Here is a 25,242-nt window from a genome sequence, read left to right on the forward strand (position 1 = left end):
TGTTTCTGCTGAAAGTTTACAAAAACATTCAGCCTCATTTCTCAGCAAGCTCCTCCCCCCACTCCTGCCAGGGCTTTCCCAGCATCCCGGCTACTGCCCGGCCACTGACCACAGGGGGTCCTGCCCCCAGGCCTGTAACCAATGCGAGGGGCCCCCTGGCCGCCTGGGCCTTTGCCAGCCAGAACCGTCAGACTCGGATCCAGCAGCTGGGGGTGGTGGGTAAATATTGTCCTAGCTGCATGTACCAGCCCCCGCCAGAGACCTGACCCGACCCTTCTGTGCCCGGCCCACAGGCGAAGCTCCGGCCCCAGAGTTTATATCAGGGCCCAGCAGGCTGGTCCCCGGCTCAGAGCGTGGGAGGGAGGAAGAAGGACTCAGAGGGGCGTGACGTGTGTGTGTCCCTTGTCCCAGCACGTCTGCCTGCACCCAGGAATGGGGGCCCCGGTAACCCCGGCCGGCCTGCTGCTCCTCCTGCACCTCACAGCTGGGACGTCTGCAGAGCCGTAAGCCCTGTCCGTGTCTGTCTGTCTGTCTGTCTGTCTGTGTGTAGTGGGCTGCTTGACCAGAAGCTGAGGGGACAGATCCATTCTCCCCGGGAGCTCAGCCCCTGATGCTGGGTCCCTGATGGGGCCCCCCTTTTCCTAGCTCCCAGAGGCAGGGGGAGCTTGGCTCCGGCTGAGCAGTGGCTGGGGGCACAGGAGAGCTGGGTTCAGTGCCCACCTCTGCGCAGACGCCCTGTGCGCCCTCAGCCAGACACCCCCTCTCTGTGCCTCAGCCCCTCGGTACCATAGGCTGGTAATCCCCTGGGGCCACCGGCTCCCTCAGCGGTCCCCTCCTCGGGCCATGGCCTGGCTCCGGTAATGGGTCTGTCCAACCCTGGTGCAGGGGCAAGCGAGAGGCCAGGGATGGGCAGGGACTCAGCTCCTCTCTGTGCCCTGGGGGCCCCTCCAGGTCCATGGGGCGAAAGAGCAGGGGGTGTTTGCCCTGCCCTGCAGCTAGAGAGATAAATCAGCCTCCAGCACCACAGACCCAGCTCTGTCCCCCACAGGAGGGACCCCTCTCTGGGCTCTCCCCTCCCCTGCCCCTACCCCCCACCCACGGTGCTGCCCCCTCCCCAGGCACTATGTGGTGGTGAGCCCAGCCCAGCTCTACCACCCGCACACGGGGACGGTGTCAGTTCATCTCAGCGACCTCAACGAGACCGTCCGGGTGAGCGTCCGGCTGGAGAGGGGGGAGGGGCTCAGCAATGTCACCCTGCTGGAGAGAGAGGTCCAGGAGCCCCGTCTGCACGAGAACCTGAGCTTCCAGGTGAGCCCCCCCCACCCAGCCCGGCCCTGGCCATGGGCACCGAGCCCGTCAGCCCTGGGCCTGCAGCCCCAGCCCGGCCTCAGGCCTCAGGCACAGACTGATCCCGGCCCTGGCCATGGGCAGCTGTAGCCACAGAGCGTCCTTCAGCAGCGACAAGCCGGAGGGGGCAGGGATGGGGGCGCAGACGGAGCCTTGGCTTTCAGCTCCACTGAGCGCCCGCCTGGTTCACTGCCCCTCCCCTTGAGGGCCACTGGCTGGGCAGGAGGGTCCCACAGTTTGGGGAAGGCTGGAGCAGGGACTCGCGAACAGCCCTGCCTCGAGTGACCAGACGTCCTGTTTTTAACAGGAAAAAACCCTAAATGGTCTGGTAGCTCTTTAACAAAACGTGCAGATGGGATCATGAGCTTTCATGGGCTCAGCCCACTTCTTCAGACAACCAGATTCCCAGGACGGCCCATATTCAAGCTCTCCTGGAGGTGCCTGACTTTTTCTTACAAGCAGGCAAATTGTCCTGTGTTTCCTGTCTCTCTCCTCTACTTCCACCAGCACCAGCTGGTCCTGCTGCTGGCCAGATCCCTGTTTGCTGCCCACTGCCCCCCAGTGATGGTGAGGTTCAGTAGCCGATGATGGCAGTGGGAGTGCAAACCCCAGCCTGCCGCTCCCCCTGCTGTGTCCTCTCCCCGTGGGACCCCTCGAGCTACAAAGCGGAGAATCCAGCTCCGCTCTGTGTGTTAACTGGGGCCCAGTCAGCTGATTGCCGTTGAACTCCCCTGAATACGAGTAGTTTCACCAGGCATCCCATATTCAACACACGCTGCCAATGCCCCCCTGTGACAAAGTTTCATTCCCCTTGTTAGATTGCATGTGAGCCTTGAGGTGTTATAATAACCCCAGGCATGTGCCTCAGTTTCCCTGGGTACTGCAACAATGACTGGATGGGGGATGGGAATTTTGGGTGTTCTACGCGCTGACAGAGTCACATCTGGCTGTGGATGGGGGGTGCAGAGACCTCTCACTCTCCATACGTGTCAGTGACACCCCCCACCCCGCGCAGTAGTGGGTCTGCGCCCCGACCGGCCTGTCACTGGTCACTGTGGCCTTGCTGGGGTTCCCCTGTGCAGGTTCCAGCCCCGTCTGGGGGGCAGCAGGAAGCCGCAGAGCTGCACCTCTCGGTGCGGGGGGACACCCTGCAGTTCTCGGAGCGGACGACAGTGCTGCTGCGGGTGCTGGAGCCGGGGACCTTTGTGCAGACGGACAAGGCCGTCTACAAGCCGGGACAGACAGGTGAGGGGAGGGGCTGCAGGAGGGGTTTGGTGGGGCCCCAGGCCCTTGGGAGGGACCCTGGGCTGTGGGGAGGGGAGGGGGGCTCAGGGGATACGGGACTCTCACTTGTAGGCCCCTGTCTGCACCCGGCCCAGGGGTGAGAGGTCCAAAGCCTGAGCCCGTTTGGGGGCTGCATGGAACCAAGGGGGGTCTCAGCCCATCCTTGGTGCTGGCTGCAGGGGCCCCGATCGGCCTCCTCTGGCAGCCTCCGCAGGGAGGCCGGGGTCTGGCCGGGCCCTGGAGGCTCAGCTCCCGGCAGCCGCCCAGGGCAGGGCCACGGCCCGTGGGCAGAGGCAGCGTGGGGAAGCTCGCGCCGCCCTGCCCGGGCTGTGCCCGTTGCGAGGGGTCACAGAGGCCGTCAGTGCCTGGGCGTCCGGCTGGCACCGTCCCCCGGGAATCACCCAGAGAACCAGGCCGGGGCTGACTCCCCTCTGCCTCTGCCCCTTTGCAGTGAAGTTTCGAATCGTCACTTTGGACAAAGACTTTGTTCCCAGCGCCAGGCCGGTGAGAGCGGGGGTGGGGTGAGAGCGGGGGTGGGGTGAGAGCGGGGGCAGGGTGAGAGCAGGGGCAGGGCAGGCCTGTGGGGGCGGGGGTGGGGTGAGAGCGGGGCCAGGGTGAGAGTGGGGGTGGGGCAGGCCGGTGGGGGTGGGGGTGGGGTGAGAGCGGGGGTGGGGCAGGCCGGTGGGGGCGGGGGTGGGGTGAGAGCGGGGGCGGGGCAGGCGGGGGGAGGGGGAGGGCAGGGTAACAGGGTAACTCGTTACATGTGGCCTGTGAGGGTGGGGTGGGGCGGGGTGAAGGGGATGGAGGCAGGGTAACACATTCCACCAGGCATGTGAGAGCGGGGGCGGGGCAGAGCAGAGGGTGGGGGGGAGGCAGGGCGAGCAGGCCGGTTAAAGGGGGGTGGGGGGAGGTATGAGGGCTGGTGAGAGCGGGGGTGGGAGGGGGTATCAGAGGCACTCGGGCCCTGGGGAGTCCCAGGCAGAGCCGTGGGGGGGGGGGGTCCTGTCCCTCTAACTGGCATCTCCTGTCTGTTTGCTTTGCAGCTGCCCCTGGTGACCCTGCAGGTCAGTCTGTCCCCCCAGCCTCCTCCTCCTCCCGTCTGGCTCAGCCGAGGGCAGTGGGGGGGGGGGGGGGTTCAGTCGTGGGGATCCCAGAGGGGTCTGGGCTCTGACCACAGGGTCCAGCAACCACCCTAGACCCCCTGCCCGTGGGATGCACAGGGTCCCAGAGCAGAGGGTGTTTCTGGGCTGGGCCACGTGGGGGTGGGGAGGGACATTTGTGCCGTTGGGTTACGTCCTCCCCACCCGTGTTTGCATCATCTGGGGCTGTCCAGGTGGTGGGGGCCTGGTGGGGATCCCTGCATGAGACACTCACCCCGAATGTTCACAGCCCCCACACGCTGGGTCAGGCCAGTGGGGAACTTAGTGGGGGCTCCCTTGGGGGGGGTTCTGTGGGCTACCAGGTGGGGGGTGGAGGTTTGGGGAGGCTTAGGGGAGGGGAGGCCTAGAGCTGAGATGGAGATGGTCCCTACGGCTGTTCCCTGGGCTTTGTCCAGGCTGCAGATGGGGAGCCCACGGGAGCCTGTTCCCGAGCCGGTGCCCTTGGGTCAGGGCTGTGGGGCGCTAGCACGGGACACCGTGGGGGGTGGGAACTTGCCCAGGGCTGCCCAGCGCTGCCTGCTCCAGGCTAAGGAGAAGATCTGAGGCCCCGGCCATCGATCCAGCCCCGCCAGCAACCCCAGGCACTCGGGGGCTGCCGGGTGGAGCCGTGTGCGGGCAGCGGCTGAGCAGGGCGTGTCCGTGTGCCAGGATCCCCACGGGAACCGCATCGCCCAGTGGCGAGATGTGACTCCGCAGCAGGGCATCGTGGATCTGTCCCTCCCGCTGGCTGCCGAGCCGGCCCTGGGGCCGTACGCCATCGAGGTGCAGGGGACCAGGCGTTGGTTCAGCGTGGAGGAGTACGGTGCGCAGCGGGGCCGGGGCAGCGACCGAGGGCGCGGTTCCGACATACACTCTGGGCCCAGCTGGGCACGGTCTGGAGCACAAGGGCTCTTCGCACTATTCCCCGGCCCCTTCCCAGAACTGCTGCTGATGCCAGGGAGCAGGAAATCCCATTGGCTCCCTCTTGGCCTCCCTTCCCCCAAATTTCAGGCTCCGGCAAAGCAGGGGGAGAGAAGAGTTTTGCTGGTTTCCTTGCAACAGCTGTTTCCTACCCCCTCCCTTGCCTCAGACACGAGCCGGTGAGTCCCCAGCTGTTCCTACACCCCAGCACCCTCAGGCACGAGCCTCTGAGCCCCCCAACGCTCCCGCCCTTTCCTGCTGCCAAACCTCAGGCCCTAAGCAGAAGAGATTAATGAGGCTCCCTCCCAAACTCCACCCCCCCGCTGACCTGTCCCAGCCCCTCCCGTTTGGCCGGCCCCAGAACATGCTCCAGTCAGTACCCCAGGAGGGCCCAGACCCTGAGGAGAAACTGCCCTGGGCTGAGCCCAGGTGTGAATCCGGCCCTGTCTGTCCAGGCTGCATGGTGGGGCCCTGCAGGGAGCGAGGTCCCAGCCAAACATTGGCTCCCAGATGGGCACAGCAGGGACCTCATCAGCCAAGAGACTCGCCTACAAGCACTGGGTGCACCTGGGTCTGACCCTCCGCTCAGACCCACCGGGTCCTGGGCCCAGACCTCAGCTCTCAGCAGCCGTCCAAAGGGCAGCTCTCCAGCCAGCTGACACGGGCGCTGCTGAGCCCTGCCCTGGCCAGCCGGGCGGCCTTTGTCCCGCTGGCTCTTGCCAACTTGGTCTGGGGGCAGAGGAGCGTGTGGGCGCCCAGGCAGCCATGTCAGTTCTGGGGGTGGGGCCGGGCCCGAACCAGCTCTGCCGCCAGCCCTGGCCTTCGGGACATACAGTCACCCCAGCTCACACGTGGCCCCTGCCCTTAGGCGCCAGGCAGTGGGAGGCAGAGCCTGGCTTTCACCTGGATTGCCAGTGGGGGACTGAACAGAATCTCGCTGCAGCCTCCCGCCTCTTCCAAGCCTCGTTGCATCCTGGCCCTTCGCCTTCCTAGCCCTGCCGCAGGCTGGTGAGGGGCCTGCATCACGTGGGGCGGCCCCATGTCACCCAGAGCTGGGGCTGCAGGTCGGTTTCAGCCCCTCCCTCTCTGCCCCCAGTGCTGCCCACGTTCGAAGTGACCCTCCAGATGCCCCCCGTGGTGACGGTGCTGGACAAGACGCTCCACCTGCGGGTGTGTGGCCGGTGAGTGCGAACCCAGCCCTGCCGGGCCCAGTGCCCCCTGGACCTGACTCCCCTCTCCTGCGCTCCCCGGCCAGGACCTGCCCCCCGTGCTCCTTGGGGCTCTTGCTGCCATCCACATGGCTAGCCCCACACCAGCAGGGAGCCCCGCATAGGCAGGGCAGGAGTGCTGGCTCCCTCCCCTCCCACTTATCCTCTCCCCTCTGCTGCACAGCTACACCTATGGGAAGCCCGTGCTGGGGAGAGTCCAGGCCAGCCTGTGTCAGGAGCTGTATTCCTGGTACCGGTATGAACCCGCTGTCCCGAGGGACGTGTGCACCGAGTTCACTGGCCAGGTGAGTGTCCCTGGGGAGGGCGGGCAGGTCCCAGGCCTGCTGCTCAGGAGCCTTCTCTCCAGGCTGAGATTTGCCTGGCTGAGGTTAACGGCATTTGGGGCAAAGCAGGGGACTCAGGTGCGCTGGATCCATCAGGGTCCCCCTGTGGCAGGCTTCGGGGTGGGACTGAGAGCTGTTAGCCCGGCTGAGGGCCCCATTATGCAGGAAAGCGGGCCGGCGGGCCATGAATATAGGGCTGGACAGGGGCCTAGGGCCCGGGGGGGGTGCAGGGTTTCTCCGCAGTGGCAGGGCTGGCTGGGAGCTGTTAGCCACTCCTGGGGAAGAAGGGGTGGGGGAAAGGAAGCTCTATGCCATTGTCCACAGGCACCGCCCCCAAAGCTCTCCTGAACACGGTTCCCTGTTCCCAGCCAATGGGAGCTGGGCGGCGGTGCCTGCAGGCAGGGCCAGCGAGCGGAGCCCCCGCCCTAGGAGCTGCAGGGAGGTGCCTTATCCTGCTAGCCCCTGGACGGCAGGGCAGGGCCCTTGTCACAGATGGGAAACTGAGGCACAGCGTGGCTGAGTCCATCTGCGCTGCCAACACCCTGTGGCGGTGAGTCCCGAGCCCAGGCCTGCCGGCTGCCGGGCCAATGTGAGAATGCGGATGCTCGCCTGGAGCCTGGGCCCCGGGGCCCCTCCCCGCCCAGCTCTCGGAGCTGGACCTGAACGCCGACCCCAGGCTGTGCTACGCGCCGTGCACGGTGTCTCTGTGTGTGGCTGCACTCGGGGTGGGGAGGCAGCTGGGGGCACTGCAGGGACTTGGCCCCAGCTCTCTGGAGTCCTAGCCTAGTCCCCGAGGCTACGGGCCGCCCGTCCTCAGCAGCAGCAATCGGTCGGAGCGGGATACAGCTCTGCCCGGCGGCTCAGTCCATTGGGCTGAGCCAGGGTGAGCCGTGGCTGGAAAGCACCCGGCGTCCGGGATGGTCAGTGTGGCCAGGGCCTGTTTCACGTCTCAACCAGCCGCAGCACCCCGGCTGCACAGCGCCCCCTGGTGCCATCTGGGAGAGCAGCGCCCACGGCGAGAGATTTCACCCTCGGGTTTTCTTTGGGCGTCTCCCCTCCCAGCCGGATTAGAGACCTGCTGGCTGACTCTGCGGGTCTGGGACCGGGCTGCTGCTAACGGGCTGCGCTTCTCTCCCTGCAGACTGAGAGCGACGGCTGCCTTTCCTGGGAGGTGGGGATGGCTTCCTTCAACCTGACCCGCTCTGGCCACAGGATGAGGCTGCGGGCCACGGCCTCTCTCGTGGAGGAGGGGACAGGTGAGCCTGAACCCAAGAAGATCTGTGCCCAGGCACCCCGAGCAGGGAGCCCTTAAAAGGGGGGGGGGGCTCACTGGCACATGTGGTTACATCTCAGGTCACCAGAGTCCCAGACCCCACGGCTCCAAGGGTATGTCTACACTACCCCGCTAGTTCGAACTAGGAGGGTAATGTATGCATACCGCACTTGCTAATGAAGCCTGGGATTTGAATTTCCTGGGCTTCATTAGCATAAGCGGGGAGCCGCCATTTTTAAATCCCCGCTGCTTCGAATCCCGTGCAGCGCGGCAACACGGGGCTCGAACTAGGTAGTTCGGACAAGGTGCCTATTCCGAACTACCGTTACTCCTCGTGAAATGAGGTGTACCGGTAGTTCGGAATAGGCACCCTAGTCCGAACTACCTAGTTCAAGCCCCGTGTAGCCGCGCTGCACGGGATTCGAAGCAGCGGGGTTTTAAAAATGACGGCTCCCCGCTTATGCTAATGAAGCCCAGGAAATTCAAATCCCGGGCTTCATTAGCAAGTGCGGTAATGCATACATTACCCTCCTAGTTCGAACTAGGAGGGTAGTGTAGACATACCCCAAGTCTGGGCTGTTCTCTGCAACAACAAACTCCCCCCCCCCCCCTTGTCACATTAAACCAGTAACTTCCGGGCACTGTGTGCCCCCCTGTATGCAACACCCCCCTTCGGACCCCAAAACTCCCCACTTCCTCACATGGGTGCAGAAGGGAGCTTGGGGTAAGGGACTGGGAGGGGGGTTGGGTCAAGGAGACTGGGGTGCAGGAGAGGGGCAGAGGGTTGTGGTGCCAGAGGAAGGCTGTGGCAGGGAAACTCACCCGGGCAACTGGCAACTCCTGGCCAGCAGCCCAGCACATTTCTCAGGCCTGCCTGGCCATGGCAGGGGCCATGTGGGTCTGTGAATAGCTGCAAGCCTGAGCAGAGGGCGGAGGGGTGCATTGCACCGTGCCTGCTCCTCAGACAGGCAGCTCCCACGGCCAGAAGCCGGTCATTGGGATTATGCTGGGTCAGGACTAGCCGCAAAGCCTCTCCCGCCCCCGGGCTCACAGCTGGTCAAAGACAAACAGGTCCCTGCAGCCCCTTTCCTGAGCGGCGGGGGGGGCGGGACAGGCAGGGAGCCTGCCTGCAGCTCCGCACTGTGTCCGCCGGCTGGATCTGGCAGCTTGCCAGGTTGAATGTGGCCCACGGGCCATATTTTGCCCAGCCCGGTGCCAATTGCTCGGTAATGAACCCAGAGCGCCCCACATTTAACCCCTGGGAACCCTGATGTCCAGAGCAGCCAGCACCTGCTTGGCTAAAATCGCTAATGGGGGGGGCGGCTCCATTTCAAATACTCTGCCCTTGGAAGTAGCCCAGGAAGTCCAGACACAGGACTCTGTAGGGGTGAGATTCTGCTTTGTGGAGCTGGTTCATGGAGTGGGGGGGCTCTATGGGGGCGGGACATCCTGACATCAGCACCCTTCTCCCACCTCCCCCCCCCCCCGCACAGCAAGCAGGAGGTTTCCTGAGCAGCTCTAAGGCAGAAGACAGAAGCAGCAGGGCAAAGGGGCACGGGGGGGGGGGGGGAGTTGGACAGCAGCAAACCTTACACAGGGAACATAGGGGAGCTGGTGGGGGCTGCCAGCCCACCCTGCTTCCAAACCCCCCAGGACAGGCTGCTTTTCCAGAAAGCCCTGCGAGTCGTGTGCAAAGCAGGAGCCAGGTGACACTAGTAGGACACACTGTGCAACGCCAAATGAGCATGGGCTCTTATAGATGAGCAACATAACAAGGAAACAAACCAGGATGTCGATAAGTGGGGAGTTGCTGTATCCTCCCCCGAATGCAGCGAAACCTCCCAAATCCTCCCCGGCTCGCACCCTGCAGCCCACAGCTAGTGGGGGTAGAAATGGCCACACCGATTGTTATGGAGAGAAATCGGGGTGCAGCCTCGTTTCTGGTGTCCTTCCTGGCACCTTCCTCCAATGGTCTCTCCTTCTCCTGCTAGGGGTGGAGCTCAATGAGACCAAGAGCTGCAAGATCATGTTTGAAATCGCCACGGTGACCTTTGAGGAAGCTGACAGGACCTACAAGGCTGGAATCCCCTACACTGGCAAGGTAAGAGGGTAACCGCCGGGGCAGGGTGAATGTGTCCGTGCCACACGATCGCCTCTGCTCCCGGGGAGGGCCTGCGGGACGTGCCCGTGGGGATGAGAATTCTTTACCCGCGCTCGTCGTGCCGTCCCGCCGCAGAGGGCAGAAAGGCGATGGAGCAACCACCAGCCTCTGGCAGTGAGACGGGGCCGGCAGCAGCGCTCGGTCTCCCGCGTCGCGGGAGTTTTTCTCTTTACCTTTTTGACACACTACTTGTTGATAGTTCACTGGCGCCAATGGGCGAGGAGCTTAGGGAGCTCTCGGGCCTAGGGTCCCTCTGCTCACAACACAGGCGCTTGGCCGTGCGCAGGGACGGTGCAAACCACTTCGGGGTTGGGGAGGATTCTCAGAGACACGTGAGCTCCCAATGGAGATACATGGTCACAGATCCTGAGGCCTGGAAGGGACCCAAGAGATCAGCTAGTCCAGTCCCCTGCCCTCATGGCAGGACTAAGCATGAGCCAGGCCAGTGGTTCCCAAAGTGCGGTCCATGGACCACGGGTGGTGCGCAGCCACCTCCCAGGCAGGTGATCCACAGCGTGAGCTCAGCCCCACCCATGAAGGTGGGGAGCCCGCGCTGCCTCCCCACTGCCCCCCTTCCCCGCTGGAGGAAGAGCAGTGAGGCCTTCCCCGCTGCTGCCATTGGCCGGTGCTACCCGGGCAGCGGTCTCAGCTGTGCCCAGCGGGAGAGCAGCAGTCGTGCTCCACACCACTTCTGGGAGCCCGCTAGGGCCGCCGCAGCCCGACATCCAGCCCCGCCTGCGGGGAGCCGGCTCCGGGAGGTACTGCCCGGGGGAGGCGCCGCGCTGGCCACGGACAAGCCCTGGAAGCGGCAGGGCTGGCGCCGTTGCGCTACGGGGCTGGGAAACATGCAGAGGAGCCCGGAGGCCTTTCCCCCGGGGCACCTGCCCATCCTGCCTTCTGCTCAGCGGCGCAGGCAGCTGCCTTTGCGAGGCGGGGCGGGGTGCTCTGTCGGGCAGCCATGCAGAGCGGGGCTCCTCCAGAAGCCTGGGGGGGCTGCCTGTCTCCCCAGGAGGTTGGCAGGGTGTAACCAGAGGGGCGGAGTCACTAGGGGACTCTGCCCCCCACCTTCACCCTCACTGAAGAGCTGGTGTAAACCGAGAAACGCTTCTGTATTGCCCAGTGCCCACCCCCGGCTGGCTCTGTCGCACCACCAAACGCTACCCGGGACTCAGGGTTCCCTGTGCTGGCAGGTGCCATGGGGTTGCCATAAGCACAAAGCCCGTGGAGAGGACAACGGAGGGGCCCGAGGGCTGAACCGGGCAGCAATTCTAAACATCTGGGTTTCGGTTTAGAAGCAAAAGCCTGTAGGATTGTGCTGCTTCCGCTCAGGGCCGGCCCTAGACGAGCTGCCAGCCACTGGCGCCCTAGGCAAACCACGCAATCGGCGCCCCCTCCCCCAACCCCAGGGGCAGATATCGACTGAGGGTTTTGGTTCTGTGCTGGGGAGGGGGGCTGGGGATGTAGTTCGGGGACTGGGGGCCGGGGAGAGAGAACAGGGTGCCAGTCGCGGGAGAGAGTCCCCTGCACCCGCCTCCTCCCAAGATCCCTCCCCCCAAGAGGAGCCAGCATGCGCCTCTCCCAGGGCCTCTCCCAGGCGACCTGCCTCACCCGGGGCCAACCCCCCCCCCTTGCAGGGCAGGGGAAACCCCCGTATTCCTCCTCCCCCGGGGCTGACCCCCCCTCCCACGGGCAACCCCCCCGCGTTCCTCCCTCCCCTGGGGCCGACCCGCCCCCGCGGCACAAGGGATACCCCCCCTCGTGTTCCTCCTCCCCCCGGGCCGACCCCCCCCCCCCCCCGCGCTGCCTCTCCCAGGACTTACCCCCCTCCTGGCCGCGGAGAAGCCGTGCTCCAGGTAAGGCACCAGAAAGGGAATGGGAAATGGAAGGGGCAGGGTTTGGAATCTGGCGCCCTGCTTGCGCTAGCAATGCACTATAGCAGCCGTTCCTGCTCCCGGTAGCACAGTCTTACGAGGGAGCAGCTCTCTGCAGACAACCAGCCAATGGGAGCAACTGGGGAACGAAACCAGATAAGCATCCCCACCATGCCCAGACCCTCACTCACCCCCTCCCCCAGCCAAGACTCTGCACCCCCAACTTGCTCCTGCACCCTCCTCCCTGGCCAGACACCCTACTCCCAGCCTGCTTCTGCACCCTACCTCCCAGCAGAGCTCCCGCTCTCCTGCACTCCTCCCCCCCCCAGATCCTGCACCCCATCCCTCCCACTTGCTGGCACACTCAACCCCTCATTTTTGTCCCCACTCCAGAGCCTAAAGGGGTCCACAAAGTCCAGTAACTCTGGAACCCCAGAAGGGTAAATCTGGCCTCTGGGGAGCCTTGAACCTCAGTCCCCCTGTCCCTTCCCCTCGCCCCATGGGACTGGGGCTCCAGAAGAGCGAGAAGTCTCACATGGGGGCCACATCTCTGAGCGTTGGGGGTTTGGGAGGAATCTTTTTGCTTCTCACTTGTGTGGTCCCCAACTCATTTTTCTGTGGGTCAGTGGACCTGACACGAAAAAGGTCCCCCGCCCCTGCCATCATATGTATAGTAGCCCAGTGTCTGTGAGTTCTGTAACGCTGACGTACACGGCCCCCTTCCCCCCTCCATGGCGGCTCGGCTGAGCGCTGCGCCACTCAGCTGGGCCCCGGCGGGGAAGCAAGCGGCGGCAAGCGGCTGTTTGGGGTCCGCGCTCCCCATGCATGCAACGGGGGGACGAAGTGTACGTGTGTACTTCACCACCCCGCCCCCCTTCCCTTCCTGCCGTGGCACTCAGCTGGGCCACCACGGGGAGCCGTTTGCGCCTGGCTGAGAGTGCCGCACTCAGCGGAGCGCCACGGCGGAAGGGGAAGGGGAAGGGGGGGCGGGGCGGTGACGTATACGGCCCCGTCTCCTGGCCATGTATGTCAGCGCCCCGCTCCCTTTTCCTTCCCCGCAGTGGCCCACTTCATTGGGGGACCGGCCAGGAAGGGAGCGGTGCTGGGTGGGAAGGGGGGGGCAATGGGGCTGGCTGGAGCAGATGGGGGCATCAGGCAGAATGGGGCTGGCCGCGGGATATCAGGGAGTGGGGGGGACCGGCCGGGAGGGGGCAGGGATGGTCAGGAGTAAGGGGGGGCAGGAAGCACATCTGGGGGGGATCAGGGGCCACAAGGGTAGCCGGGAGGAAGGGGGGGCGGGAAGCAGAGCTGGTGGGGGGTGGGTGCAGTGCTGCTGGGCGGGGAGATCGGGAAAAGGAACGGGCCAGCGGGAAGCAGAGCTGGGGGAGGGGATTGGGGACTGCGAGGATGGCCGGGAGGAAGGGGGGGCGGGAAGCAGAGCTGGCGGGGGCAGGGGAGATCAGGAAGAGGAATGGGCCGGTGGGAAGCAGAGCTGGGGGTGGTGCAGGGGGTCTGGCCGGGGAAGATCAGGAGGGGAAATGGGGGAGAACCAGCCAGCCGGGAAGGAGGGGGTGAGCAAATTGGCCGGCGGGGAGCGGGACTGACCTGGGCACTTGCTGCCCGTCCCGCGCAGGGTCCCGGCGACACACGAGCGAGAGGGAGGCTTCCCCTCCTCCTCACACTCAACCGACTGAGGGTTCCCGCTCCCCCCGCCCACACCAGGCTTCCATCCAGTGCGCAGCCGGAAAAATCTGAAAATACCAGACATTGCCCATTGCACATGTCCGGTATTTTCAGATTTTTTTTACAGCACAGAGTGTGCAAATACCGGACTGTCTGGTACAATGCTGGACACCTGGCAACCCTACCCGCCCCTCCTCCCCCGCGGCGGCCCGGCTGAGCAGCGCAGAAGTCAGCCGAGTGCCACGGTGGGAGGCGAAGGGGGGCAGGGCGGTGACGTGCGGCGTGACAGCGGCTCCAGGCCCCGCCCCCTGGCCATGAACGTCACCGCCCCGCCCTCCTTCGCCTCCCGCCGTGGCGCTCGGCTGACTTCTGCGCTGCTCAGCCAGGCCGCCGCGTGGCAGCAAGCGGCACAAGTGACCATTTGGGCTCCACACTCCCCATGCAGCACGGGGTGTGCGGAGCCCAAACGACCATTTGGGCTCCACGGTCCCCCAAGTGAGAGGCAGGATGGGGAGGAGAAGTGAAAGAGAGAGACGGAGAGAGAGGCAGGGGAGAGCTGGGGCGGGGAGGCAGTAGGAGGAGAGAGAGAGAGACGGAGCGAGAGACCGGAGGCTCAGGAGAGAAGACTGACGTGGAGGAGAGACCTGAAAATCCTGTCTTATGACGGGCTAATTGGCTAGTTAATAAAGAAAACATTCAAACCTCTTGTTTTGGACATAAATTAATATTTTACCTTATATAAACGAACATGAGAAAGTTAAAACTCTTGATCTGTGTAATCATTTTAGTTAAACCGACCTCCCCAGCTGCAGCACTAGCAAAATGGCTCGGGGTAATTAATGGAGAGTTTCCATTAGCAGCTGGTGGTCCGCAGAAAGGTTTGCATTGAGCCAGGAGGTCCATGAGCCCAAAAGTTTGAGACCCACTGATCTAGAGCAGGGGGTGGGGAACCTTCTTTGGGCCGGGGGCTGCTGACCCATGCAAACATCAGTCGGGGGCTACACACAAGTGAGAAGTCAAAAAAACCCCAAAACAACCCTCCCTGTCATGGCCCCTGGCTGAAGGAGAACGACTCCCCACATGCCCCACACACCAGAGCCTCGTGGGGCCCAGGCTAGTAGAGTGTGTGTGCTCCGGTGGCGGCCCGTCAATACAGGCGACATAGGCCGTCACCTCGGGCACCAAGGAAAACGGCCGTTGAGGGCTTTGGAGGCGCACGTCTCGCCAAGGGCTCCAGTTGCCAGCAGCACGTCTAGGGCCGCTCCCGGTGTGCTGCAGGCCCTCAGTAGGCGCAGGCTCCCCAAAGGTAGGAGGGGAGAACTGCGCCTTGGGGGCCGGATCCAGGCAAGCGGCCTGGGGTTCCCCACCCTGATCTAGATCCTCCCTGACAGGTATTTAGCTAACCTGCTCGTAAAGCTCTCCAGTGACGGAGAGTCCACAGCATCGCTAGCGATTTATTCCAGTGCTTAAAAACGTCTGAACTGTCCGGGTGGTTCCTAACGTCCAACCTAAGCCTCCCTTGCTGCAATTTAAGCCCATTGCTTCTTGTCCTGTCCTCAGAGGTTAAGAACAGTTTTTCTCTCTCCTCCTCGTAACAGAATTTTATGTAATTGAAAACCGTCATCTTCCCCCTCCGTCTCCTCTCTCCCAGACCAAACAAGCCCAGTTTCTTCATTTTTCCCTCATAGCGCCTGTTTTCTTGACCTTTTATCATTTTTGTTGCTCATCACTGGACTTTCTCCAGTTTGTCCACATCTTTCTTGAACGGTGGGGCCCAGAACTGGTTACGTTAAAGAACAGCTGATACCTAGCTTACACGCTGAGTCAATTCAAAGCAAAGGTCTCTCTCACCACAATCTTATGGCCGACTCTCTTCCAGAGAGGATCCTTCCCCAGTTCAGTGCTGCTTCCTTTGTTCTTCACGTGCTGTCAGGACAGTGGGTAGAGAAACAGGAGGAAATCGTCTGGGACATCTGCTCGCTTGTCTTATCGTTTTCCCTCTTCCCTGAGAATTATCTTCACCTGAGGGTCAACAGGAAGTTTGTTCGCGTGAAAACCTCAAGTTAATTCTTTGTCGAGATACCGGGTTCTGCCCCCATCCTCTCCTGCCGAAGCGTGGCCACTTACCCACGAGATGGTCCATTTGATTTTGTCAATCCCTGGCAGAAGCGTCATGTCCTTTTGTCTCTGGAGGTCTGGTTTATGACTGCTCTCCAGACTTGGAACATATGGAAGAATTTTATAACTTTACACAACTGCTGCCCATATTTCACAAGGATCAAAATGACTGGCAAAGTATGAGTTTTCAGATGATACCTCCCAAGGCCTTTGTGCAGAATGGATCATAGTCTAGTAAAAAGGAGGAACATAACTAGGGTACAGTCACACAGACAACCCAGACTCGGAGGCAACCTGGCCTTATGTCCCCTGTGCTCTCTGCCAAAGGAGCCCTGGGCTCTGGGGTTACACATTCCCAAATCTTTGCATACTACCCAACACGGCCCTGGAGTACTTACACCCCAAAGACTGAAAGGCAGCAATTCCACCCATGTCAGAGACATCCTGCTACTGCTGCATTCCCCCACATCTGCCAGAGGTCTTCAGAGCAGTCCAGAAAGAAGCAAGAGCCTCACAAAAGAAAGCGGACGGTCACTGCCCTCCTTTATCTACAGCAGTAAATGTGACATTTCCATGGAGAGCTACCAACCCATCTCAAATGACCTACTAGAGGTAATTCAACAGCTGTGCCCAGTCCTCCCAAGCCCCCATCCATCTTCCCTGTCCCACCAGGGTCCCCTCCTTACAGCTAGACAGTTAGTCACTCGAATCTCTATATCTCTTGGAAGGTTCCTCCCCACTTTTGGGGACAGGGATTTTACTCCCACCGGTCTCTGGTCCCCAAGAAGTCGGGAACTCGGTGTCCAATATTAGACCTTAGGGATCTGAACACCTTCGTATGCCAATGTCCTGGAGTTGCTGGAGACTGAGGTAAGGCTGACTGCTCTGTAGTTCCCTGGATTGTCCTTCTTCCCTTTTTTGAAGATGGACACTATATTTGCCTTTTTCCAGTCATCCAGGATCTCTCCCGATCTCCATGAGTTTTCAAATATAATGGCCAAAGGTTCTGCAATGACATTTGCCAACTCCCTCAGTACCCTCGGATGCATTAAATCCGGACCATGGATTTGTGTACGTTTAGCTTTTCTAAATAGTTCTTAACCTGTTCTTTCCCCACCAACGGCTGCCCACCTTCTTCCCATACTGCAGGGCTACGTCTAGACTGGCCCCTTCTTCGGAAGAGGCATGCTAATTTCTAACTTTGGAATAGGGAAATCCGTGGGGGATTCCTACTTGAAAGTAGGAATAAGAGATCCTCCGGAATAGGGCTTTATTCCGGAGGATCGCGCCAGTCTAGACGCTTTTTTCCGGCTTTTCCCCAAGCCGGAAAAAAAGCGGCGGCCATGTTTATTTAAATCCCGCGGGGGATATTTAAATCCCCCGTGCATTTCCCTATTCCAAAGTTAGAAATTAGCATGCCTCTTCCGAAGAAGGGGCCAGTCTAGACGTAGCCCAGTAGTCTAGTGCAGTAGTCTGGGAGCTGACCTTGTCCGTGAATACAGAGGCAAAGAAAGCATTGAGTACTTCAGCTTTTCCCACATCATCTGTCACTAGGTTACCTCCCTCATCCAGTAAGGGCCCCACATCCCCTCTGATCACCTTCTTCTTGCTAACTTGCCTGGAGAAACCTGTGTTGTTACCCTTCACATCCCCTGCAAGCTACATTTCCAATTGTACTTTCATCTTCCTGATAACTCCCTTGCATTCTGGAGCAATATGTTTATACTCCTTGTAGTGGAGTGCCGCAACCCCGCACGCAGGGGCAGTCAGGGAAGGCCTGGGAGAGGGGATTTGCAGGCAAGGAGACCCGTGGGGAAGCAGCCGAAGCCGCCGCGCAGGGTCTGTGGGAGAGGGACACCCACGATCAGTTGGCTGAGAGCGCCCACTGCATCATCCAGCCAGCTCAGGCTAGTGACATCACTGCCGCGTGGCGCACCCCAGAGGCACCGGGGGATGACGTCAGAGCAGGTGCGATGGAGGAGATTGCCGGGAGATGACGTCCCACGCCAGCCTACCTACCCAAACTTCAAAAGGGAAAAGGGGGGAGAAGGACTGTGGACAGGAGATGGGTAAGGCCGGTGCCAAGTGAGGTAACTCGGGTTCAGGGACCGGTGGAGTAGGAAGCAGCCCAGGGCGGGGCCGTTTACCATGCGAGCGGGTGAGTTTAGGGGTAGCTAACTGAACAAGGAGTGCTCTCCCTGTCTTAAGGCCCTGGTTCGGGACTCGGGAGAGAGGGCAGGCCCGAGTCCCTCTACTCCGCCCTCTTAATCCCTCGGGCACGACCAGCCGGCGTGAGCAAGGCCAGGGTTACTCTGGGACAAGATACACCGTGGGACTCTATGTAACTCAGGGGGGAGGGGGGAGTCATAATAAAGTCGCATCCCGGGAAATGAGCATGGCGTTTGTGCCTATTTACACTCCTCCCTAATCATCAGTCCAAGTTTCCTCTTGTTGTAAACTTCCTTTGTGTGTGTAAGCTCACCAAGGATTTCCCCGGTAAACCAATCTGCTCTACAATCTTTGTTTTTCTGACTGAGCATCCCTCCCTGGACCTTTTCCTTCAACAGGGAGATGGGCGAGAACACCACTTGCGCTTCAAATTCCTCGATCCTTCTTCCCAGGGCTACATTATCTGCAGTGCCCCCACTCTAGGTCATTCTTGGCCGTACTGTTAGTTTCCACGTGGAGAAGCAGGAAAGGGTAGCGATCTGAAGGTTTGATCAGTTTTGGAAGACTCTTGGTCACATCCTGAATTTGAGCTCCTAGTAAGCAGCACACTTCGAGATTCCAGGTCTGGACAGCAGATGGATGGCTCTATCCATCTTAGGAGGGAGTCCCCGACCACCACCACTCATCTTCTTCTTTTCTTCTTAACAATGAGAGTTATTAATTTCTAGGCAGTAACCACACAAGGGGAGCCAAACAAACAGAACAGTTACATGCTTAAATCTAAATGAAATCAGATTACAAACCTCAGGGCTAGCAAACCAGAACTGATCGCCTAAGGCAGGGTCACCAGCTGGGCTATGTCTACACTACAAAGTTAATTCGAGCTAACAGACGTTAGTTCAAATTAACTTTGCTAGGCGCTACACATGCAAACCGCTAGTTCGAACTTAATTCGAACTAGCGGAGCGCTTAATTCGAACTAGGTAAACCTCATTCTATGAGGACTAACGCCTAGTTCGAATTAAGTAGTTCGAATTAAGGGCTGTGTAGCCACTTAATTCGAACTAGTGGGAGGCTAGCCCTCCCCAGCTTGCCCTGGTGGCCACCCTGGGCACCACCAGGGAAACTTGTCTGCCCCCCTCCCGGCCCCGGAGCCCTTAAAGGGGCACAGGCTGGCTACAGTGCCCGTGCCAGGTGCAAGCCTACCAGCACCCAGCCAGCAGACCCTGCACCTGGCATGGCACAAACCAGCCACCCGCTGCCACCCAGCCCTCCGCTTCTTCCTGGGACCAGGCTGGCAGCTCCCAGGAGCCTGCCCAGGGCCGCAAGAGGCGGGCGCCCGCCTGGTCTAGTGCAGAGATCGTGGACCTCATCGAGGTTTGGGGGGAAGCCTCCAATGTCCATGATCTCCGCACTAGGCACAGGAAAGTGGCCGTCTAGGGCAGAAGAGCTGCCAGCCTGGCCACCCAGGCGCAGGTTTGCATTAAAATCAAGGGGGTCCACTGAGACCCCCGACCCTGAGCTTAGAACATAAAAACATAAGAACGGCCGTACTGGGTCAGACCAAAGGTCCATCTAGCCCAGTAGCCTGTCTGCTGACAGCGGCCAACACTAGGGACCCTGGAGGGGATGGACTGAAGACAATGACCAAGCCATTTGTCTCGTACCATCCCTCTCCAGCCTTCCACAAACAGAGGCCAGGGACACCATTTCTACCCCCTGGCTAATACCACTCCATGGACTGGAGACAACACTGGTTCCAGGGGACACTGGATGTGTTTATGGGTACACAGATGGCTCAAGGGAGTATTCCAAAGTGTTGTCTAGTCTGGACAATAGACTGATCCTCCCTGGCTTTCCCCTGTCTGCTCCCACCCGCGTAATGCTCCCCTTCAAGCCGTGCGTCTCCTCCTCTCTCCGCTCAGATGCTCCTGAAGGCGGCGGATGGCTCGGCGCTGAGAAATGAGCCGCTGCAGCTGTTTGTTGCCTATGGAGGTGTGAGGCAGAACCAGACCTTCCTGACGGACGAGGCTGGCAGAGCCTCCTTCGCGCTGGACACCTCCGGCTGGACCGGGTCGGTCACTCTGCGGGTAAGTTATGGGCCTCCCAGCACCTGTGGTGACTCTCATGCCTGCCTCCATCATCTCCGCTGGGCTGAGCAGACCTCCGCGTCACACAAAGAAGGGTCACTGGCTTGGCTCAGGGCCTCGGCCCGGTTCATCGTCGATGAAGCGCCGTCTTCGCTCCCTGGCTCTGTGGTTACAGGTCCACGAGAACAGGCCACTCAGTCAGCCCCAGGAGCGTCTGCTGCCCCAGAGGCTGGAGAAAGTTGCCCTCCCCTCCCCCCAGAGACGTCTCCTTGTACACATTGATATAAACAGGTTGCATCTCCCTGCACCTTGTACCTGCTGGGCCAAACAAACATCCCCAGTCACTGCTCTGCCGCCCAGCTCCTGAGCCATCGCCCAGGCCGGGGGGGCGGCCATGACGGGAGACTCTGGCTGGGGATGTACTTGCGCTAAGTGTCTGGAGTGTGTGGCCAGTACTGAGTACCAGGGCCACGGAGCAGTGCCTGTGTCTAGACAGTGGACTTGTAAGCGAGCGCCTGCTTTGTGACAGGGCCCCATGTTTGCTCATAGCATGGCCCGGCTTTCACGACCGTGTTCCGGGGCTCAGGTCCTGCAGTGCTCCAGACTCGCTCGCTCTGCTGCAATTACAGCTCTGGTGGACGCCGGGCGAGGGGGCTGGCTGAGGAACTCAGGTGGCAAAGATGGCCCTGCCCTGGCATTCCTGTGCAGGGCGCTCAGCACTCGGCGCGCCTCATTGCTGTCTCTCCCCAGGGCCACTTCAAGCATGTGGATCAGACCATTGAGTATGGGAGAATCGGTCCCAGTTACCCAGATGCCCATCACCATGTGGAGCCCTTCTACTCCAAGAGCCAGAGTTTCCTGAAGATCCGCAGGCTGGGCGGGGAGCTGCCCTGCGACCAGGCCCAGCGGCTCCACGTGGACTATGTCCTGGCCAGGGAGGCCCTGGGGAACGGGTCCAAGAGCCTGGATTTCATCTTCCTGGTGAGCCCCAACCTGGGAAGCTAAAGTCTGTGCTCGCGCGCGCGCCTGTGTGTGTGTGTGTGTGACTGTATTTGTGCATGTGTGAGAGAGAATGGGGTGTGCAGTCAGCACATCCACCTCCGCTGGCTCAGTCCAAGGGGTGGGGGGGGAGGCTGCCCCGCCCTGTGCAGCATCCCCACATCAGGGCGTTCGCCAGCCCCTGTTCAGCCTCAGCTCAGTGACTCCCGTCTCCTCCTCCGCAGGTCGTGGCCAAGGGAGCCATCGCCAGGATCCTCCACAAGGGGCTGGAGCTCGGCGAGGAGGCTGGTAAGTGGGGGGGAGGGGTGCGTGTCGGGGATGGAGCCCCGGGCAGGGACCGGGCGGGGGGTGGGGCTCTGCTGGCTGCCCCTGACTGCCCCCCACTGCCCCTAGGACTGAAAGGCTCCTTCTCAGTGGAGCTGCCCATCGGCACTGAGCTGGCGCCGGCTGCCAAGGTGCTGGGTTACACGGTGCTGCCCGACGGAGAGATGGCTGCCGACAGCGCCCTACTGCGCGTGGCCAAGTGCCTCCCCAACAAGGTGAGCCTGGGGCTCGGGGCCGAGGGGCTTGGGGGGAACCGCTCCTGCCCTGTAACTGGAGCCCTGGGCCCCCCCTCTTATGACAGCACCAGGGTCAGTACAGTCGTTCTAGCTCCCGTGTCGCAGGTCGCCACTTAACACACGCCCCGGTGCAGTGATGGGAAGGGCCCCGCCCTTTTCCAATTTAGGAGCAGATGTCTCTCCAGTCCTCCCACAGCCACCCCCAGCGCTCCTCCGCCACCCCCAGCCCTCCCACAGCCACCCACAGCGCTCTTCCGCCACCCCCAGTCCTCCCACAGCCACCCCCCCAGTGCTTAGTTCGAGTTAACGTTAGACTGCAGTGTGTAGCCACGGGCAGTTAGTTCTCATAGACTTTAAGGTCAGAAGGGACCATTATGATCATCTAGTCTGACCCCCTGCACAGTGCAGGCCACAGAATCTCGCCCACCCCTCTTAGAATAATCCTCTCACCTATGTCTCAGATATGGAAGCCTTCAAATACTTTGAAGGCCCCAACATGCAGAGAGTCCTTCAGCTGTGATCTGTGCCCAATGCTACAGAGGAAGGCGAAAAACCTCCAGGGCCTCTGCCAATCTACCCTGCAGGAAAATTCCTTCCTGACCCCAAATATGGCGATCAGCTAAACCCTGAGCATGTGGGAAAGACTCACCAGCCAGACACCCAGAAAGTTCCCTATAGCAACTCCTATCATCCCTCCATTGACCTATTTCCAACTGATAATGAATGGTCAATTAGTTACCAAGATCATGTTATTTCATCCAACCATCCCCTTATCATAGAATCATAGAACTGGAAGAGACCTCAGAAGGTCGTCAAGTCCAGCCCCCCGCTCTAGGCAGGACCAATCCCATCTAAATCAACCCAGCCAGGGCTTTGTCAAGCCGAGACTTAAACACCTCTAGGGATGGAGACTCCACTACTTCCCTAGGTAACCCATTCCAATGCTTCACTACCCTCCTAGTAAAAAAGTTTTTCCTAATATCCAATCTGGACCTCTCCCACCACAACTTGAGACCATTGCTCCTTGTTCTGCCATCTGTCACTACTGAGAACAGCCTCTCTCCAGCCTCTTTGGAACCTCCCTTCAGGAAGTTGAAGGCTGCTATCAAGTCCCCCCTCACTCTTCACTTCTGCAGACTAAACAGACCCAAGTCCCTCAGCCTCTCCTCGTAGGTCATATGCTCCAGACCCCTAATCATTTTGGTTGCCCTCCGCTGGACCCTCTCCAATGCTTCCGCATCCTTTTTGTAGTGGGGGGCCCAGAACTGGACACAATACTCCAGATGTGGCCTCACCAAAGCCGAATAAAGGGGAATAATGACATCTCTGGATCTGCTGGCAATGCTCCTCTTAATGCATCCTAATATGCCATTAGCCTTCTTGGCTACAAGGGCACACTGTTGACTCATATCTAGCTTCTCATCCACTGTAACCCCCAGGTCCTTTTCTGCAGAACTACTACTTAACCGGTTGGTCCCCAGCCTGTAACTATGCTTGGGATTCTTCCGTCCCAAGTGCAGGACTCTACACTTGTCTTTGTTGAATCTCATGAGATTTCTAGTGGCCCAATCCTCCAATTTGTCTAAGTCACTCTGGACCCTATCTCTGCCCTTAAGCGTATCTACCTCTCCCCCTCGCTTAGTGTCATCTGCAAACTTGCTGAGGGTGCAATCTATCCCCTCATCCAGGTCATTAATAAAGATATTGAACAAAACCGGTCCTAGAACCGAACCTTGGGGCACTCCACTAGAAACCGACCGCCAACCTGACATCGAACCGTTGATCACTACCCGCTGGGCCCGGCCTTCTAGCCATCTTTCTATCCATCTTACCGTCCATTTATCCAATCCACATTCCCTTAACTTGCTGGCAAGGATAGCGTGGGAGACCGTATCAAAAGCCTTGCTAAAGTCAAGGTATATAACATCCACTGACTTTCCCATGTCCACCGAGCCAGTTACCTCATCATAGAAGCTAATCAGATTGGTCAAGCACGACTTGCCCTTTGTGAATCCATGCTGACTATTCCTGATCACTTTCCTCTCATCCAAGTGTCTCAAAATGGATTCCTTTAGGATCCCTTCCATGATTTTTCCAGGAACCGAGGTAAGACTGACCGGCCTATAGTTCCCTGGATCGTCCTTCTTCCCTTTTTTGAAGATGGGCACTACATTTGCCTTTTTCCAATCATCCGGGATTTCGCCCGATCTCCACGACTTTTCAAAGATAATGGCCAAAGGCTCCTCAATGACATTTGCCAACTCCCTCAGTACCCTCGGGTGCATTAAGTCTGGACCCATGGATTTGTGTACGTTTAGCTTTTCTAAATAGTTCCTAACCTGTTCTTTACCCACCAAGGGCTGTCCATCTTCTTCTTGTCTTGCGTCACTTAGCACAGAAGTCCAGGAGCCGACCTTGTCCGTGAATACAGATGCAAAGAAAGCATTGAGTACTTCAGCTTTCCCCACATCTGTCACTAGGTTACCTCCTTCATCCATTAGGGACTGCACACCCTCTCTGATCACCTTCTTCTTGTTGACATGCCTGTAGAAACCTTTCTTGTTATCCTTCACATCCTTAGCCAGTCGCAACTCCATTTGCGCTTTCGCATTCCTGATAGACCCCCGGCATTCTCGAACTATACATTTAAACTCCTCCCTAGTCATTTGTCCAAGTTTCCACTTTCTGTAAGCTTCCTTTTTGTGCTTAAGTTCACCAAGGATTTCCCCTGTAAGCCAATCTGGTCTCCTACCAGGTTTGCCTCTCTTGCTATGCGTCGGGATGGTTTCTTTCTGTGCCTTCAATAAGGCTTCTTTAAAATACTGCCAGCTGTCCTGAACTCCTTTCCCCTTCATGTTAGCATCCCAGGGGAGTCTGCCCATCTGGTCTCTGAGGGAGTCAAAATCTGCTTTTTTGAAGTCCAAGGTGTGTATTTTACTACTCTCTTTCCTTCCTTTGGTCAGGATCCTGAAATCTACCATCTCATGATCACTGCTTCCCAGGTTGTCACCCACCTCTACGTCCCCTATTAGTTCCTCCCTGTTTGTGAGGAGAAGGTCAAGCTGTGCCCGGCCCCTGGTCGGATCCTTCAGCACTTGTACCAAGAAGTTATCCCCAACATTCTCCAAAAACTTCCTGGATTGCCTGTGTACTGCCGTATTGGTTTCCCAACAGATGTCAGGGTGATTAAAGTCCCCCATGAGAACCAGGGCCTGCGATCTGGAAGCTTTGCTCAGTTGTCCAAAGAAAGCCTCATCTACCTCGTCCACCTGGTTCGGTGGCCTGTAGCAGACACCAACCACAACATCACTGCTGTTTGCTCCTTTAAACCTGACCCATAGACTTTCAACAAGTTTTTCTCCCTCTTTATACTGGAGTTCAGAGCAATCATAGTGCTCTCTTACATATAGTGCAACTCCTCCTCCTTTTCTCCCCTGCCTATTCTTCCTGAACAATCTATACCCTTCCATGACAGCGCTCCAGTCATGCGAGTCATCCCACCAAGTCTCTGTTATCCCAATTAAATCATATTTCTTGGTCTGGGCCAGGGCCTCCAGTTCTTCCTGTTTGTTGCCTAGGCTTCTCGCATTAGTGTACAAACACTTCAGGTAACCAGTTGATTGCACTATCTTCTCCATTCGAAACTGGGGACCTCCTTTCTTGCGCCTTGCTCTATGCATTTCTTCCCGGTATCTGACTTTCCCACTCCCCTCAGGGTTTTGGTCACCGTCCCCCGACGAACCTAGTTTAAAGCCCTCCTCACTAGGTTTGCAAGCCTGCCCGCGAAGATGCTCCTTCCTCTCTTCGTTAAGTGGATCCCATCTCTTCCTAACAATCCTTGCGCCCGGAACAGAGTCCCATGGTCAAAGAAACCAAAGCCCTCTCTGCGACACCACCTGCGCAACCATGCATTTACGCCCTCAATTCGACGATCCCTGCCCAGTCCTTTCCCTTCAACAGGGAGGATGGACGAGAACACCACTTGCGCTCCAAATTCTTGGATCCTTCTTCCCAGCGCTACATAATCCGCAGCAACCCGCTCAAGGTCATTCTTGGCAGTATCATTAGTTCCTAC

General features: G+C 59.5%; 1 protein-coding gene across 1 annotated transcript in view; it reads left to right on the forward strand.

The window, feature by feature from the left end:
- The first annotated feature begins 297 nt into the window (after nucleotides 1-297).
- The window catches only part of LOC102461409 (alpha-2-macroglobulin-like protein 1), a 60,366-nt gene continuing 35,421 nt past the window's right edge, over nucleotides 298-25,242 (forward strand). The window contains exons 1-14 of the mRNA XM_075911657.2: nucleotides 298-503; nucleotides 1,119-1,308; nucleotides 2,430-2,592; nucleotides 3,083-3,135; nucleotides 3,675-3,695; nucleotides 4,440-4,593; nucleotides 5,788-5,872; nucleotides 6,084-6,204; nucleotides 7,385-7,499; nucleotides 9,508-9,617; nucleotides 19,444-19,608; nucleotides 20,359-20,589; nucleotides 20,832-20,895; nucleotides 21,001-21,146. Coding sequence (XP_075767772.2) covers nucleotides 433-503; nucleotides 1,119-1,308; nucleotides 2,430-2,592; nucleotides 3,083-3,135; nucleotides 3,675-3,695; nucleotides 4,440-4,593; nucleotides 5,788-5,872; nucleotides 6,084-6,204; nucleotides 7,385-7,499; nucleotides 9,508-9,617; nucleotides 19,444-19,608; nucleotides 20,359-20,589; nucleotides 20,832-20,895; nucleotides 21,001-21,146 — 1,689 coding nt within the window. The 5' untranslated portion in view covers nucleotides 298-432. The remainder of the gene's footprint in view (nucleotides 504-1,118; nucleotides 1,309-2,429; nucleotides 2,593-3,082; nucleotides 3,136-3,674; nucleotides 3,696-4,439; nucleotides 4,594-5,787; nucleotides 5,873-6,083; nucleotides 6,205-7,384; nucleotides 7,500-9,507; nucleotides 9,618-19,443; nucleotides 19,609-20,358; nucleotides 20,590-20,831; nucleotides 20,896-21,000; nucleotides 21,147-25,242) is intronic.

This window comes from Pelodiscus sinensis, chromosome 29 (genome assembly GCF_052426305.1).
Source record: "Pelodiscus sinensis isolate ZL-2025 chromosome 29, ASM5242630v1, whole genome shotgun sequence".
Classification (NCBI taxonomy): Eukaryota; Metazoa; Chordata; order Testudines; family Trionychidae; genus Pelodiscus; species Pelodiscus sinensis.